The sequence below is a fragment of the Pezoporus occidentalis genome, unplaced genomic scaffold (genome assembly GCF_034315485.1).
Source record: "Pezoporus occidentalis ecotype Australia unplaced genomic scaffold, CSIRO_AGI_Poc_V1 ctg52, whole genome shotgun sequence".
In the NCBI taxonomy this organism is placed as follows: Eukaryota; Metazoa; Chordata; class Aves; order Psittaciformes; family Psittacidae; genus Pezoporus; species Pezoporus occidentalis.
Genome location: NW_026915858.1, coordinates 1,117,588 through 1,136,340, shown reverse-complemented (window position 1 = coordinate 1,136,340; position 18,753 = coordinate 1,117,588). Strand labels below are relative to the sequence as shown.

At 36.1% G+C, this 18,753-nt stretch overlaps 1 protein-coding gene across 1 annotated transcript; it reads left to right on the top strand.

Moving 5' to 3' along the window:
• The first annotated feature begins 396 nt into the window (after positions 1 to 396).
• Positions 397 to 18,304, top strand: EXO1 (exonuclease 1). Its single transcript, XM_062637360.1, has 13 exons — positions 397 to 771; positions 1,873 to 1,992; positions 2,858 to 2,981; positions 3,943 to 4,080; positions 4,294 to 4,506; positions 6,172 to 6,359; positions 7,114 to 7,210; positions 7,835 to 8,051; positions 9,419 to 9,665; positions 10,888 to 11,365; positions 11,858 to 11,959; positions 15,911 to 16,104; positions 17,955 to 18,304. The coding sequence occupies exons 1-13, from the start codon at positions 611 to 613 to the stop codon at positions 18,094 to 18,096; spliced, it is 2,421 nt and encodes an 806-aa protein (XP_062493344.1). The 5' UTR covers positions 397 to 610; the 3' UTR covers positions 18,097 to 18,304.
• The last annotated feature ends 449 nt before the right edge of the window (positions 18,305 to 18,753 follow it).

Genomic DNA, 18,753 nt, shown 5'->3' with positions numbered 1-18,753 from the left:
GCTTTCCCCGCTCCCCTCAGCGCCGCTTTCCCCGCTCCCCTCAGCGCCGCTTTCCCCGCTCCCCTCAGCGCCGCTTTCCCCGCTCCCCTCAGCGCCGCTTTCCCCGCTCCCCTCAGCGCCGCTTTCCCCGCTCCCCTCAGCGCCGCTTTCCCCGCTCCCCTCAGCGCCGCTTTCCCCGCTCCCCTCAGCGCCGCTTTCCCCGCTCCCCTCAGCGCCGCTTTCCCCGCTCCCCTCAGCGCCGCTTTCCCCGCTTCTCGGGCAGTGGCGCCTTGGGGGGGGGGGCGAGCCGGGAGAGCTGCTTTAGGCCCTCCCGGGTTCGGGTACAGCGCCGGGAGGGCCCTCTGACCCCTGTGCTAGGCGGTGGGGTTATGCCAGCGCTTGTCTCCTCCCGTGCCCCCTCCCGACCCTGTGCCCGCTGCCTACCAGCCGCTTGCTGGTCCCGTTCCCCGCCGCGTTCGAGACTTTGCATCTCTTCGGTCGGCGGAGAGGCGCTTCAGCTGCGCTGGAGCTGTTCATATCTCGGGTCCAGTGCAGCGCCGTGCCCGCAATCCAGCAGGAGGCTCCTTGTCCTCACGCGTTGGCTTTTCCCGCCTGCAGCTCAGCCAGCATCATGGGGATTCAGGGCCTGCTCCAATTTATCAAGGAGGCCGCGGAACCTACCCATGTGAAGAAATACAAAGGGCAGACGGTAGCTGTGGACACGTACTGCTGGCTGCACAAAGGCGCTTATGCTTGTGCTGAGAAGCTGGTCCGAGGAGAGCCGACAGATGTGTGAGTCTTTGTTATGTTTCCTCTTGGCCCTCTTACGAGTTAAAGTTTTGTTAGCTTAACGTGTCTTGAGCTAAAAGCTAAGATAAATCGGTTTCACTTCTTCGTGTTGCTTCTCAATTGCCAGTCCCAGTTGTACTGCTTGGAAATGGGAATGTTTTCTGTAAGTATGGGGGGGGAAGCTCTAAAATATTTTCTGTTATAACCTCAGCGGTTAGGTGAGTTTGTTTGTTTTTCCAGCATGTCTTGTTCTCAATTATGGTGCAATTCATATGTTTCAACTTCAGTGTTATTTTCAGGAAAGTTGTTTGTATGAAGTGATAGGTTGTCAACACTGCTGTGGCAACAGTTACAATGATACTGAGGAATTCTGACAGATGTGGTGTGCTTTGAATAAATGGTGTTTTTGCTTAATATACTATATTTTTAGAATAGGTTTTTAGGATGTAACATGGCTTTTTTTACTTACACAGTTATATTTCTAAGGAAGGAAACAAAGAGAAACTAGTTGTATTTCAAGTTCAGCTTCGGAGCTTAGATCAGATTTGCATAAGTTTTTGCCCATTTCTGGAAAACTGAGTTGAGCTTTTGTTCTGGATTGACTATAATTTTAAAAGAAGGTTATGCTTTATATTTTCAGAAAAAAAAAAAAAGATACACTGATTAGTTTAGATAAAGCTTCACTTATGAAATGTTGTTTAAATGTTTAATTGGAGGCAAGAGGGAGTTGGTGGTTTGCAAATGGGTTCAAATCTGTAACTCCTACTTCTGTTGAAGAACTGTAGTGTTTCTTCCAACCCTGCTGCCCGCCTCTGAATGTAGCAGAGATACCTCAGAGTCGTTAAGAGTAGGATACACTTCCATTGAGAAATAAACTGATTGACAGGAGAAACATTAAAAGTCGTAGGAAACTTTGGAACAGTTGAATTTAACTACATCAATATTTTATTATCAAATCTTGTTTCCATGCACATATGATGGCTGATCTTGAACAGTTAGTCCTAAACATGCAGTTCTCTTTTCCTGGAAGAAAATATGCAATAGACTTGTGCTTAACAATAAAGCTCAACTTTTTTTTTCTTGCTTTTGTTATTGTTGATTCAGTTATGTAGCTTTTTGTATGAAACTTGTTGATATGCTCCTCTCATTTGGAATTATACCAATTTTGGTATTTGATGGATGCACCCTGCCTTCTAAGAAGGAAGTGGAAAAGGCCCGACGAGAGTAAGTACTAAACTGCATTGATTTGAAAGCAAAGCAGTATGTTTAACACTACAAGTCATTTTCAAAATTGAAAAGCCCTCAAACTTCGGATAGGTAGTAATCTCCCATAAGCTTTCCTGCAATGTAGTGTTATTTCATTTAATTTACATTTCAGACTCATACAAACCTCTTCTTGGAGGTTTTATTCCAAAAATAGAAATGCAGTTCATAAATGAAAGCACTTCTTACAGAGGAAGGAAGTAAACCTCTGAGCATTAGCTCCTGTAATGTATTAAAGGCTTTTAGCTTACCTTCCCTCATGATGTCTGGACAAAAATCGCCAAATAACACAACCTTCCTCATCTTTCTATACAAATAATCAAATAAACTTGTTTCATGTTTGGATTCAGGTCTCTATATAATGGGACTTCTCGCTGAAGCAGTGAGAATTTTTCACTAATTCTTTTTATTTATAAGTTCTCATGGTACATGTGCTTCCTTCAGCATGGGGCAAACAATCGCCAGTAGTTGAAATTAAATAAATGATGCCTTCTGTCCTCTAAACCAATAAGTATCTAATGTCAGATACTCCCAAATTCCATTAAATATATTTTATGGGATATGTAACCTGAGAGTGGGCACATCTCCTTTTACACTGTGGATTGTAGTTTCTAGAGTTTTCTTTGTTTTCCTGAGAAAACATTATAAGTTTCAACATGACAATCTAATTGTCTTTGTTGATACAATGACTTATTCTTGTGTTTTAGAATATTATACAGTAGAACAAATATTCCCCCCTTTCCTACCTGTTGCAGTCCTTCCTGCTACTTGTTCTGTTAAGAGAAAATAATCTGAGATTGGTGGGTATTTTTGTTTTATCTTTCAGGAAGCGTCAAGCCAGTCTTCTGAAGGGGAAAAAATTGTTGCAGGAAGGGAGACTGTCAGAAGCTAGAGAATGTTTTGGGCGCAGTGTAAATGTTACCCATGCTATGGCTCATGAAGTTATTAAAGTAAGTTGTCAATGCTGTTCGATACCAATGGATTTAAAAATAATCTATGCAGTAGGTAACATTTCTTTATTCTTTTTGTATGGCAACCTCTTCTATGTAGTCAAGAAAAACATCTCCCACTTCTTAGCCTCTAATCATCCTACATACGTTGAATTACATTAGGCACAGTTAACAAACTTCAAATTTATGATGCCCAATGATATAAATCACATACAATTCTAAATATATACATACATATATAGAATTGTTAGGGTTGGAAGGGACTTCTGGGGATTATCTAGTCCAACCGCCAAAGCCAGTTTGCAGTTTACCACACCAAACCCCATGATGTGTTCTCAAACTTTCATTTAAAAAATAAGTCTGAACGTAGAGGCACTTGACTTGATAAATAATTATGATGGTGTGTCAATTGAAATACATACTGCTATGAACTGACTTTGGTAACACCAACGGTTTTACCTTCGCTGCACAAAAACTAAACACAATTTTATTTCCCCCCAGCTTGTTCCTCAGAATAGACTACAGAAATAAAATTTGGCTGTTTAAAACCTTTCTAGTAGCTTTTTGCTATCCTTCCATTGCAGCCATAGGATCTTTACCAAAATAGTATTACGTTTGTTCTAATGCTGTTTTCCTTTGCCCAGAATGTAACTTCTGTAAGTTTGAAGCTGGCACCTGTGGTCAAAGGCAGTGAGGGTAGTGTTACAGGCCAGCCCTGTAACACTGTTACAACACTGTTACTACAAAAACAGGCTGGTTTTGTCAGTCTATATAGGTCTAAGCTGCTCAGAGCTTGGGGTTGAATGTGAGCTGCTGGACTCTTAACGCGAGGAGGATGGGTGTTTTATTAAAGAGATCATGGTTTCGGTTTTTAAGGTAGAGGTTCTTATGCTTTCAAATATCTTCAAGTAATTACTGAAGATTAATGCAAAGTACTTGTATGCTTCTTGTTTATGTACAGGCTGCACGAGCCCGGGGAGTTGACTGCATTGTTGCTCCTTACGAAGCTGATGCTCAGTTGGCTTATCTTAATAAGACTGGCATTGTTCAAGCTATAATTACCGAAGACTCTGATCTTTTAGCTTTTGGATGTAAAAAGGTATGGAAGAAAATACTAATAGCCTTTTACCTCTTCCTCATATCTTAAAGCAGAGTTTGAAGTTGCCAAATGTGTTTGACTTATGCTTTTAGAGAGTAAATGGGGGAAATGGATGGCATAGGAATAGCATTCAGCTTCTGTTTTTTCTACCAAGTGCAACAAACTAGCTTATATGGATGAAAATGATTGTTTTCACTTCCTCTTAATTTCCAGGTGTTTCTGAAAATTGACAAGTTTGGAAATGGGCTAGAAATAGATCAAGCTCGACTAGGGAACTGCAAGCAGCTTGGAAATGTGTTTACAGAAGAGAAATTCCGCTACATGTGTATTCTTTCTGGTTGTGACTACCTCTCATCGATTCATGGAATTGGGTTAGCTAAAGCATGCAAGTTACTAAAATTAGCCAACAATCCAGATATTATAAAGGTAAACTTGCTTTCTCTTTGTGTGTTGGCTTTTTGGGAGTCTGTACCAGTAGATAGAAAAGTAACACTGAATTAAAAATATGTCCATTTTGAGCAGAATTCTAAAAGATGCTGAACTTTACTGAGATGTTGGAGCTAATATGTATGTTTAATGAAATACACCAAAACAAACTTACATGAAGAATTGTTCTAATCCTTCAAGGGATTAGGTGTTCTGTTTGAGGAGAGACTTAATTTTTGTAAGGCTCTGGAAGTTTTTTCCCCTCATTACCTGCTCTTCTGGTTTTGCAGATTACTTTATCGAACTGCTAATTGAACTCTTTTAATTTTGCATGAGTACACTTTCATCTTTGTGTGAGAGGGGCAGGGATTTGGAATTTTATTTGATTAATTTTTTGCATGTATTTACATACATATGGATACTGACATTTATATAGCAAAACATTGTGGAAGAAAAGGCTGGTATGGTGCAAAACCAAAATTATTTTTTTTTTGTTTTGGTTGGTTGTTTTTTTTTGTTTTGGTTGGTTGTCTTAGCCAATGAAAACAATCTAGAGGCTATAAGAGAGTGGGAATAATTTCTGTGTAGCTAGTAAGAGAGAGAGGTTTTTAAGAGCTAATAAGAAAAATACCTTATGTGGCTATGGCTGTCCTGAAGGCAGGTAAATCTAGTCCAGGAGAGCATTTAAATATGCAGTCTAATTAACTTCCTGTATTATCTTCTTTGTTCAGTTACTTGCATGCTTTCGTGTTTTTTTTTCTCTCACAGGCATCATCAAAGCAACAGGTTTTGTTGGCTTTTGTGGAAGTAAAAGGGGAACTTTGAATGTTTCCCATACAAATCATGGTTTCTTTTAATGTATGTCTTTTTGAGCAAAATGTCAAGATTTAATAATTTTGAGAAACTTTTTACTCAGTGATCTTTCATGTAATACATCACTGCTGTTTTCCAGCAGTACTGGAAAGTCACGAATAAATCAAAAGATACAAAGAGCCCTACAGTGCCAATTCAAACTCTTCTTAAAATTAGTAAATTTGCCTGTATTTAGAATGCACGGCCAAAACACAGCTGATGTTTTATTTGGAGAGGAGCCGAAAATCTTGCCTCTAGCAGTATGATAAACTTGATCTTTGAAAAAATTTAATATGCCTTCTGTGAAACTGGAAAATATAGAGTTCAATGAAGTATTAGGAACTTGTAGTGCAGTAACAATATATAGGAGGAGGCACCAAATCGATATGTAGTCTTTTGTGATGAATTATGAAGGGGAAATCTGCCTAGTTTTGCTTTTTTTCTATCCTAAAAAAAGCCATGAATTGCTAATGTGGTCTGATGATAAACACGATGCAATTTGATATGCACTAGTTTTAACAAATATACCTCGAGGAGATGTATTTCTATTCAGTTTTTGTATTTACTTATTGGACAAGAAGTATTTGTAAAGAGTCGAATTGTGTTATTCATGTGATTGTAAACAACTTAAGAGTGGGAATATAATGCATGGAACTTTTTTCCTTCACCTGTTTAAGTTGAATCTTCCTGCTGTAACGGGATATGCATTCTACATATAATTACAAGCAAAAATACTTACTTGAACTGTATTTAACCTCTTTTGTACCCAGTTTGAATGACACAGTTAAGCTTTTTTGTTTGTTTATTTGACAGGTTATTAAGAAAATGGGGCAGTACTTGAAGATGAATATAACAGTACCAGAAGAATACATACAAGGTTTTACACGAGCCAATAATACATTCCTTTATCAGTTAGTTTTTGATCCTGTCAACAGAAAATTAGTTCCTCTGAATCCATATGAAGATGGTATTGATCCAGAAACACTAATTTATGCAGGACGGTATCCTTTGTGTTGAAATAGCAGAATAGGGAAATAAGGATGAGCAGATATGGTCCCTTATAATTTTTATTGCATCTGTGGGTACTTGCAGGTTTCCATTGCATCTCTGCTATTGACTAAAGCCTGGCTTTTGTGCAATTTAAAAAGTGTTTAATTTGTTCTTCTTTATTTGTTTTTAAAAATCAAATCATCAAATACAGGTTATTTTTAAACTATTTAAGTCACTTTATGACTGTCCTTAAATTTTGTCTGTTAAGTGTGTTACAATCTTTGCCAGTTTACTTCTTGTAATCTGCGTACAACTCATTCCCTAATCTAAGCATATCCTGTTTTACCAGATATCCCTTCCTATAGAACAAGTAGCATTTTGCTATGTTTGTGCAGCGCAATTTTTAGCATGGACGGTTAGGAAAATGAAGAATGAGGGGGCTGTTGAAGTATCTGTTAGATTTGTGTGTTCTTCAAGCCACTTAATCTTTAGCACTTCAGAAATTAGGAAGGAGAAAGATGTTAACTTTCCTGCTGATGAGTGAAGGTTTTCATTTTGACTTCTGTGATTTGCCAAGCACTGCAGGTGTATTACAGTAGCTGTTGTATCAGATTGAGCCATAGATAGTAATATTAATGCTTTTGGTTAGTATTCTGCCAGAGTTTTTTAGTGCAAAAATGGGAAAACACTAGTTTAACTTTCATGCTACTATTATTGAAATTTAATGTAATATTCGGTTACTTTCCTTTAATATAATGGGAACAGGCATTTTGGTGATGGTACTGCTTTTCAAATTGCCATTGGCAACGTTGATATCAACACAATGGAACAAACTGATAATTATAACCCTGACACTGCACAGGTAACATCTTTGTTCTAAAGTTATGTATTAAGATTTTGATGTGGATCTTGAACATTCATGGAAAAATATGACTGAAAATTATCTGCAGCTGATTTGGTAGTAAAAACTAATCTGCTGTTACAGAAACTTTATGTTCCCACACACGTATTTCTCATTCTTTGTACAGTTAAAATCTTAATTTCATGAAATTTGACTTTAATGTTTGATTTAATTACAGACTTTTTGAAAAGTATTTAATATTATTGACAGAAATAATTGGTTTAAAAGAATTTTTGGACATTTGGATTTCTTCCAAGTATATTACTCTGAGGAAATTATTTTCCCAAATTAAGTTTTCTGAATAGGAATAAAACTTAAACTTTTAGTTTTGTCTGAGATGAGCAGCTAGTCACTTGCACCATATTGGAATGAAGAAGTCATGGCAGCACAAAAGAGAATTTGTATGAAAAACATGAGAAATATAGGGACAAAAAAGGAAAAGTTTGCATAGAGTATATTGCTAGTTGTAGGGCAAGTGTCAAAGTGTCCTTACATGCCAAATCAAGAAATCATATGTAGAAGACTAAGTTGTAAACCTATGACTTGGGTTTTTTTTAATTGTTTATTTTATTTTATTTTTAATAGCCTGTGCGGCAGAAAAGTTGTGACTGGAATGAGAGGCCTGCTAATCATGTAAATAGCATTTGGAGCAGAGACTATAAGCTTGGCCCTAATGCAGATACTGTTCCTCATGAAACGCATTTACTAGAGAAACCAACAACCAAAGGCATGGAGAAGATAATTAGTGTTAAAGGGCTAAAACTTCCAGGCAAAGAGCTCTTGGCAAAAAGGCAAAGGAGTGGTATGTTTTTATTAAAATAAGTACATAAATAACAGTAGAAAGCTGTGGGAAAAGGAAGAATTTTGTCTTAGACTTAATAGTATGAGATTTTAGAGGTCTAACTGACTTTTATTAACTGCACTATGTTTTCCACAAGCTGCAAGATTAACAAGCCACAATATTAAAGCCTACATAATGATTAAGGCTGGCAGCAAACTTTCTGCAGCACTTGATTTTGACTTCCTTGGATTTGCTATAAAATGTCATTTTCAATTCTAAATTGTCATATTTAATAACATCTATTATATTTTCTGCTTGAATTTCCATCTTATAATGGCTTGTGAACAAATGAAAGTAGATTACTTTTCCTGCAGTTGATATTTGGCCAGACAAAAAATTTAAAGAATGTTTTCTGTGTTCTTCTAACACAGAACTAGCTGTATCCCATAGGTATTCTTTATTCCAACTTTCTCACTTTCTCCAGTAAATCTGTGCTCTCTTGTCTTCTATACCACCTAAGTTGTATGTGTAAAAATAACCAGTGGGCTTGTAATAGAAGGGCATTTTGTTCTCATTGTGCTTACACTATGTTAAGTATTTTCCTCTATTTCCTTTGCTTTCTGATTATGCTACTAAGACTCCTTTTTTTGCTTTTGTTACTCCTGGTATCTTCCTACTCTCTGGTTTAATGAAATCTGAAGTTAGTTTAGCAACCTGCCTTTTGAGTCAGCTTTAGTTTTACTTTCATAGCATCATAGAATCAATTAGGTTGGAGAAGACCTTCAAGATTGTCAAGTCCAACCATTACCCCTAAACTGCTGGCTACACTATTTCTGACAGAGGTGAGGATGCTGTTAGCCTTTTTGGTTGCCTGGGCGCAAGATGGCTCATGTTCAGCCACCATCAATCGGCACCCCTAGGTCCTTTTCTGCTGAGCAGCTTTTCAGCCATTCTTCCCCAAGCCTGCAATGTTGCATGGGGTTGTTGTGGTCCAAACGTAGGACCCGGAACTTTTCCTTGTTGAACCTCATACTATCAGCCGCAGCTCATCGATCCAGCCTGTCCAGATCCCTTTAAAGTTCATTTCAAAGTGTTTAAAATAAAAAAAAAAAAAAACAAAAATTACAACAAAGAACAACAAAAAATATTTTCAGGCTTTCTTCCTTCACTCAATCTCCATTTTCACATAAAGTTATTTTTAAGGCTATGTACTAGAAAACAACTGTGTTACAGGCTTCTAAACTGTAGTGTCTAGAATGTTCTTATCGAACCTCATCATACTTTTAAGCTTGTCAGAGTCAGAATGTAGTGCTTAGTTCTCTCGTAACTGGTTAATTCTAGAACATCTGCTACAGTGATGCTTAAGTTCTTTAATTCTTTATATTTAGAAGAAATCTCTGATGGAGATCTGTTGAGCCAATATTCATTTTCAAAAGCAAAAAAAATCAAGGAGAGTGATTGTGATGGCCAGACACAAAAGAATGTCTCAGCAATACAAAGCCTCGATTCCTCAGGGAATTCTGTCACTCAGGAAAGCTCTAACTCTCTGCCCCGAGTTAGAAATAAATTTGCTTCCTTTCTACAAAGGAAAAACAAAGAGAAGGATGCTGTAATTGTTCCAGGAACAAGAAGCAGGTATGCTTGTGTCACTTATTTTAATAAGTAACAAAAATCCTCCTTGCTATCCTGGCTGCTGAAATAACCTCAATACTGAAAATGAGAAAAATGCTATCTCAGATGTTTTTAATGAAATACTATTAATGCACCTGAGCTGAGATGGTGGTAGGCCTCCTATCTGTGTGTGAGATAAGTAAGTGAATAATGTCAGGACTTTACAGCAGACATGAAGACAGTGAGACTATTCAATACAGTCTAGCCTCTGGGTGTTGAAATTAATTGAGAATTGGACGTATTTCTTTTCCTGGTAAAGGTTGTATTTATATGATGTTTGATATATGTCATACATCCAAAAAAACCAGTAGCTGTTTTGTGCCCAGTATGTAAGCAGTTAGTGAATATATTGACTTATGCTGGCAGTGATTTTTGTTTGTTTCAGTAAAGCCATATGGGGTCATATTGTGTGACAAATGCCTCTTATCCAATCCCATTCAGTCAGTGCACCTGATCTTTGCAGCAAGACTTTGGGAAGAAGGACTTCTGAGTTCTTAGGTTTTGTTTGTTTATGGCTTCATTGGTTGCATTTGGCCACAACTACTTGAATTGATTTTTATGAAGCACTATCACAATTATGTCTTTTATTGTGTAAATTTTATCTTGAATACTTTACATATTGTGCAGAGTAATTTTACAGAACTCTTAATACTCAAATTCTTTAGCTTTTAGGTAGTGTGCCTTAAAGGTGTTTCCTGGGCTGAAAATTATGTTGCATCAAAAATTAAGAGTTACCAGTGGTTGTAGGTTCTTTTCTAAAGCAGTGCTCAGCTTCTTAAAAATCTCTGATTTGTATTTATTTTTAGGAGCTGCTTTTATAGCATGGAAAAGAACTAGATTATTTCAAGTTTCCTTGATAACAATAGTGAAACACTTCATTGCTTTAGTCTTATGATAGCTGGTAAATATATTCTTAAATTTTGCAGGATTCCTGGTTGTTTCTCTTTTTCAGATGAACAACCTTGTTAGTATTTCAGCCATATGTTTACATATGGGGTGGGGAATGTTCTCCTTTTTTACTTTTATCTGTTAAAAGCCTCCCTGAAGGCCTATGACTTTGACCATTGTCAAAATAACTTGTGTCTGCAAGTGAACTTAAAAAAATAAAATTGATGGATAAAGAGCTATTGGATTTTGGAGGTAATATACCCATTTGCAGTTACTTTCTTTTTCTTTTACTTTTTAGGTTTTTCTGCAATGGTGCAATTATGTTTGACAGTAAAGCAAAGGAAGATGACCATGATCTAACTCAAGATACTGATAAGGATTGCCAGAAACAGGAAGTAGAACATGTAGAAGATGTTTCCCAGATTTCAGAAACTGAAAAATCAATAAGGACTATCTTTACATCTCCTGGAGAAACACAACAAAACTGCTTCCGGTGGTTTAGCAGCCTTATAAATTCAGGAAATCATGGTCCATCTCGTACTGTATTTTCACAGCAGCTTCACCAACAGAGAAGCAACTGCAAGATATCCCAGAAAGATCAGATTGATGATGTACAAAAAGAGACTGGGGCAGTGTGTGACGAATCTGAGGAAGAATCTTTCCCCTTAACAGAACTGGAACAGTCATCACAGTCTCAAAGGTCTTGTGAGCAATCAGAATGCAGTTTGAAGTCTTCAGAAATACCACATGTCTCTAACAACAGTTCAGATGTGGAAGTAAGAAAACTGGACATTGTTTCACTATTTACTTTCACTTTTAAATTGTAAAAGGAATCAGGCAGTAAACTCTTATTTTCAGAACGATACCCTGCAGGTTATCTAGCTTGTGTTGACAAAACTGGTTAATGCTTCATAGTTGTGTAGAATGGGTTGACTTACTAGCTTAAATCAAGTCTGTTCTCTGGTTTTACTTCATCTTCAGTCGTTCCGTTGCTATCATTACAGTGAGACATTAAAAAGCTTGGTAGCCTAGCTTTTGTGCTCTGCTCTTGTTAGTCACTGAAGAAGTTCTTTCAGAAAAGCATTTGTATGTCACCATGGTGTTGCTTGCTGAAAATAAGCTCAGTGTTTTGTATAAGTTCTTAGAACTGCTGAAAAAATTATACCTTAAAGTGTAGATATATATATGCCTTAATGTGTAGATATAAAAATATACATTGTATGTTTAAAAAAAAGTTTTAAAACCAAATGAATTTTCTCTTGATGAAGGAATCTGACTCCAATTCAAAACTGGCTAAATACCAATGTACTCGGTCTCCAGTATTTTCTGCTCTTCAAGCTGACAGAAAAAATACTATCATAAAGACCAAGGTAAGAATTCTTTTAACTTTACTGTGCGCTCTACTTAGGTCTGAAAAATTAGTTTTTGCCTTTTACTAGTTTATTTTGGGACTCAATGAAAGAATCTTAAGCAATGCACTTGTTGGCAAGAAAAACTATGCACTTGTTCATCCATATCAGAGCTGAGATTAACTATAACCCTACCACTTATGATTGATATCAAAGTTGCAACTTCTTTGGTAATTTTTAAATGCTTTGGTATAAAATATGAAGCCAAGCTAAGACAAAACCTCCAATTTTTAATTTTCCTCAGGTGTGCCAAATACACAGTTTTTATGATACAAATTACAGTTATGTTCTAATCCAAATACAGTCATGAGATACAACCTCATTTCATTGCTTGTTTTGATAAATTTGCTAGTTTAGCAGTCACCTTCCTCTTTGACTAGAAAAAGTGTGTTTAAATTTCATAATCTGGAAGGGTTTCATTCAGCCTTTCTTGTTTAGCATTTTTTAGGTAAAAGCCTTGTTAGGCACTGATAAATCAGTATGGAAGGACAGGCAATTTTTCTTCTATGTGCTTAAGTGTTTAAGGGTAATAAGGGAATAAATTTATGTCCCCTGTCTTGCTTACAAAACTTCCAAGACCATAAGAGCTAAAAGTTTGCTGACTCCTTGGGCATTGTCATCAGAATCGGCCAAAAGATTAGTAAGTCAAAAGAAGACTCTTCTGTCCTTTCATGCATACCCCTACTAACTTCTTTCTTTTAGACGGACTAAAAATCACAAGTTTCTCTGCCAAACACAAGTATTGTGTGTTTTGTATAATAGTGACATCTTGTGGTTATTGTTAGTAACGTCTGTGTTAAACTGGAATTTAAACCTTTATTCTGGAACACCTGATTACAAGAATTTATTCTGTTTGGTTAGATTAATCTTTTGCCCACTTCTTCTCAATAAGACTGAGCAATGAAATGAAATCATTCACACTTTTATTATTTTGTTTTAAAGAATGTATTTCATGTTTTGCTTTAATGTTTTACTCAAAAGTATACTGGGAGGCTGAATGTGCTAAATACAAGGGAATACACAGTATGGAAGTATTGAGGTAATATAAGCACCATATATAAACAAATTTTCAGGACACTTGGAGCTCTTCAGACAATAAGAATCTCCTGAAAGTCTTTGAGGACAGGAGGCATAGCTAAAAGCAAACCCTTAATAGGAGGATTTTTCCCATCTCTTAGCCATGCATTTCCTCCATTTCCTTTATGTACTAGAAATAATACCTATCATGACTTGGACCAGAAAACTGACCTGGCTGAAAACTAACTTGACAGCAACCCAAAGGTCAGTGGTATTGGAACTTTGGCCTGTCCAGACTCTCAAGCTGGTGTGAGTCGTAGCACCAGTGAGACCATTGGAACTACAAGTAGCCAGACTTGTAGTGGTTGTAGAGACAAGAAGCAGTAGTTTTGGCTCAATTTTCCCTTAGAATTGCTTACTGAAAGTTAAACAAAGGAAATCTTTGCTAGTGTTAAGCACAGTAAAAGACACCAAAGGGAGCAACAAGTTCCAGATTTGGTGAAGATGCAGTCAATTACTTAAAATATAAATTCTAATCTTGGTAAGCTATAAAATATATAGTTGATCTGTAAAGAACATCAAGAAATGAGGCAATTTGGTGATGTTGTCAGCTCTTGTCATGGTTCCAATTCAAAATGTGAAGTGCCTGGCTAGTTAACTCTAATAGCAAAACTAATAGAAGATTTTCTCTAGCAGATGGTAATAAGATAGTGAACTTTCTAGGACCATGCAGAACTTTTAGTGATAGTATTCCAGCTGTAGTTTTTTACTGAATTATTTTCTATAATTGCTATGAGCTCAGCAAAGAGGCTGTGACGAAAGAAAAGAGCAATTTACTCTGATTATGAGTTTCTCAGCTCTGCCTACTTTGGGTTTTTTTAAGTTATAACTGATGTAATTCAGTATCACAAAGAAATGTAGAATTATGGGTGACTTCACATGCTGTTGCAAAATGGCCAAGATGATGCATCCAGAGCAAAATACTATAAAGTATGGAGATTTAGGATTTTATTTTTCCTAGTATTCCTGTTGAAATTTTTTTTGCCTACATTTTAAATTTAACCTCCCAATTTTGTTTGGGATTCCAAGATCCGCTTAGTCCATTCAGGTAGAAAAAAATTCATTTGGATAAAAAAAACTGTAACAAGTATATGTGACAAAATTCAATATCCTTTTGTAAAGAACTGAGGTGTGAGTTCTCTTTGAAGTAAAAGCTGTCAATATCTAGTATTTTAAGATGAAGAAATGTTAGGTGATCGATAGCATTTCCTCATCTGAGTGTTTACTATTTGCATTAGTTAAGCACCTGAAGTAGGCAGGACTGTGCCATCTTCTACAGATGATGCAGCAAAAAGGAAAAGGTGATTCATTTAGAGCAAAATGCTTTATTCTTAACATGATCCAAATGGGAAATATGAGTGTTATTTACAACCTGGGTGTCTTTAAACTTACCTTATGTAGCCAATTGTAAAATAAGAACTTACAATTGTAGACACTCACTGTCTCTTCTGCAGGTATTGTATTTCTAATAATTATGTTTTGGTCTTCATAATGGCAGACAGAAGTTAAAATAGCAGGCTAGAAGTGAATGATCACTTAGAAGCTGGTAATTGTGAGTAGTTCATATCTAGCATGAAGTAGCAGAGTGGCTCAAACAGTAAAATGTGCTAATGCTTCCAAATGGCTACTTCCCCCAAAATTGGGGGGAAATGGTAAACATATGTAAGAGAAGAATATGATGGAAAATGTGAATAAGACATTTTTGGCCTTTTGCCACTTCTGAACTTATTTGGCAAACAAAGTTTTAACTCTGCCCTAAAGCATATTGCATGTTATTAATTATTGTGCTGTGATGGGAAAAGAATGCTTAAATAAATAGCAATAGGTATAAATTAATTTGAGATGTGGTAAGCAATTCACAGGAAAAAAAAAAAGCCTTTTTTTTTTTTCCAGATCGGTCTTTATTGTGTTTCTTCTGTTGTTCAAAATAAACTCGTTACCTCTTGTGCACAAAGTCTGAAAAAGCAAAAATGATCAACAGTGTTGTATCATTATTAGAATGTGTGATAGCAGCAGTCTGAGTAGCTATCAGATACGTAGCCTGATAGTGACCCCAGAAAAATGACAGGTGTGTAAGAAATTGTAGTCAGGGATAAGAATATGAAAATGAAAGTTACATAATTATTTGGACGTGATGTATTTCGTGTGATATTTCACTTCTTCTAAATATGAAAAAATAGATTCAGTGCTTGGAAACAGCTGAGGCACACTTTTGTAGTAATATGGTTGGTGAATAGCAAAACTATCTAATGAAGAAATGTATTTTTCTTTTAATTGAACTGCTGAACTTAAGACTGGTTCATGAAAGAGGTATTCTGGCCAAGCACAGCTGTTTTGAGTTCCAGGTATAGAAACTGGATAAGAAGGTCTGACTATAGGTCTAATTATCACTGGGGTAATCATACTGACACCTGTGCTCTGCTTATGACTCCATTTTTCATGAAAGCCAGGTTTCAGAGAGTGCAATACCAGAGAGTAGCTTCTGTTAAAGTTCTGAGAGCTGACATTGAAGAGTCATGTAAACAGATGAGAAGATAAATACTCAATAGACTTCAAAATATGCATTCAAAAAAAATACGTATTTGCAACCTCTTAGAAAACAAACCCCTATAGGAGCTGGTTTGCTACTTCTTCCAGCTGCATTATGTCTAATGTGTTTGAGATGACACTTTTTAGATTATAGAAGCTGTCTAAATATGTCTTGTAGCAATTCAGATGTCATTACGTCAACACAATGTAAACCACTTTTTTTTTATTATAAGCTTTGCATCATAATACCTGTCACCTGCATGTTGTCATTTTAACCATTTGTACTGTAATATCGAAATCTCACAGGTTCCTGGTTTGCGTAAATCCAGTTGTATAGGGTCGCGTATTGTACCAAAGCTCAAGCCATTAATACCAGCTAAAGTAAGTGGATTAAGTAGGAAACTGTCACCTGTGCAAAAGAGAAATCACTGTGATGCTGAAAATACACTGGGATTGCAAGCCACCATTAGTGAACTCTGGAAAAACTTCCAGTTTAAAAGGTGAGTTGCTTTGACCCCTTACTTAGCACCTTATATACTTTTATTTTTCCCCAAAAAAACTATTTTCAAAGCAGACTCTACAAGTATCCTCCATACAGATCAATAAAGATAATAGCTTAAGATTGGTATTTTCTACATTAATTTCCTAATCTTGATACTAAAGTATGATTTCTGTTAAATATGCTCTTCTAATTACTCTTTTGCTTTCTAATCAGGAAAAGGTATCAGCTAAATTTAATTTATTCAAGTAGTGCATTTAGTTTAACATAATTTATGTAAAAATTATTACCATTGTTTGGAATCAAATTCCAAAAGGCATTTCTTAGTCTAAATGCAAAAGCTGCATAAAAGTTGCTAAACTTAACTGAATGCAAGGTTGTTTCTAGGTAACTTTATGTGCCTCTCGCAGTTTGAGATGGCTGATTGTCAGTACTGTTTTGCTTTCAAAATGATGATGAACTTGTGGAGCGTTTGTTAACTGAAGTTTCTCGTTACAAGAGACATTTTAGCAAATTATAAAATTCTACTGTTTTCCCTGGTGTAGATGACTTGGCTAACTGGAAGTTTCTGCAAATATTTTCAAGGCTTGAACTTGAAGGAGAATGATTATGTTTTATTAGAAAAAAAATAGCATAGGTATTCTAACTTATGCTTTTCCTGTGGCTCAGGTAAAAGCTCCCCCAGAGTTTTCCTAGCTCAAGTAGAAATCTCAACTTTGAATAAATAAGCTTTATTCAAATGAAATTATTATTCTCTTTAATCTGAAACCAAATGTGAGTAGGACAAAAGTATTGTCTTTGCACTGAGTAACAAATATGAGACTGGTGAGCATGTGTTAAATCAGCTGAATATGTTTTAGTCAGTTTGGGCTTTATCATAGGCCATTATAAACACACAACTGACTTCTATTTAAAAATATTACCTGCAGTATTTAAATTTTTAGAAAGCTTGCTTTTTATTATCCTTTTGATGCAGGTTAAGAATGATAGTTTCAAAGAGGAAGTGAAAATATTTGTGTATGTCTTGCTTGACCTCTAATTGGTAATGTCTGACAAGGGTTGTTCACAGGGAGAAAGTGAGTGTATTTTGATTTATCAGAAAACAGGCAGAACAGAGTGAGCCTAGATGGCACTCTGCTCCTTTTCTCTGCTGATGGTTGCAAGACTTAGCTCCCAACATCCACAGTTTGTATGTCCAGTTTTGGTTTTTCTCTAATGTCTGGGTATGTACTGGGAATATATATTTTTTTTTTTTACTTATTACTTCTATATAAATAAAGTATTATAAAGTACTTTTTTATTAGCTTTTAGATGGTTCTTTTCTTATTTCACAAAAAGCTTTTCTCACTGCCAGGACTTATTTAGCTCTGAGTATTTTGTTTATGATGATTGGTTTTGTTTTCAGATTCTAAAATGTTTCTAAATTAGCCTTATGTCTTCAGAATTACATTGTTTGATGGCAAATAAATCTTGTGGGATGCTAATCTGTTCTGTCCTAATGGCAAGACTCGCAGCATTTGTATGGAACTATAGTTATTCAGAAGACTTAAATGTTAAGGAAACACATACAACCCGGAGTAGGATCGGGTACATACAGTCTTTCATATATAAAGCTAATAGCTGTTGTTCTGCCGCAGGATAACTGGAGCAGTTGAAATCACATTCAGTTTTAATAAAATTGAAATTAAAACTTTCCATCACAGATTTTTATTCTGGTCTTATTCATAGATAAGTAAGTGGGTAATTAGACAAGGGGTCTTGCTTTGCTTTAAACCTTATGTTCTTACAGGCCTGTGCTTGAAACATGTAATATAACATTCTTGGGTTTTGTTTTGTCTTTTTTTTGTGCAGAGAATATGAAAAACTTCCTTCTTGTAGAAAGTCAGATCCATTGTCTCCAATCAAAGATAATATACAGCTTACTCCAGGAACAGAAGAAGAAATCTTTAATCATCTGGAACATAGTCATGTTCAGAGGGCTATATTCCAATGACCTGTATGCTGTGCATAATAGGGTGCATTTTTTATCATTGCAAAAATTTACCTGCTGGATATTTCATACATATAGAAAAGATTCTTTGAAAACCAACTATATTTTAGGCTGACTAGTGATTTGTCATCTTTTTTTATAGAAGTGTGAATTGAAAAGTACAGTTTTATACTGCCTGTAATAAAATCCTTCAGATGCCTATGTTCTCTTATTCCAAGTCTCCATGCTAAACTTCTGTCCAAACCTTTTTTCAGCTGCCCTAGGCATTTTATGTCGGTCACACACACAGTCCAAGTTTCTACAGCAACTGTGGCTTTGCCTTTGCATAGCAGCAGCAGAACAAGATTGTGCCTTAATTTTTAGTAGTTGATATTATTTTTTTTTCTTTCTTGTTTCCTTTTGAGATTAATCTGGCCCCAAAAGAAGAATATAACTGCTGTTCAGTGTTCATAACAGCCTTCACTATACTTCCAGCACTCTAATAACTTTATTTTCCCTGTAAGGTAAGATCCACTCACTCAGCAGTTACCTTTCTGTTTCATACAGTCATATTATTGTTGGGAATAACTTTGGGATTACAAAAAGGAATATCACATATTTGCTCCCAAATTCTCACATTAATAGAATCATCTCTGAAGAAATACAGTGTTTTCCTCTGTT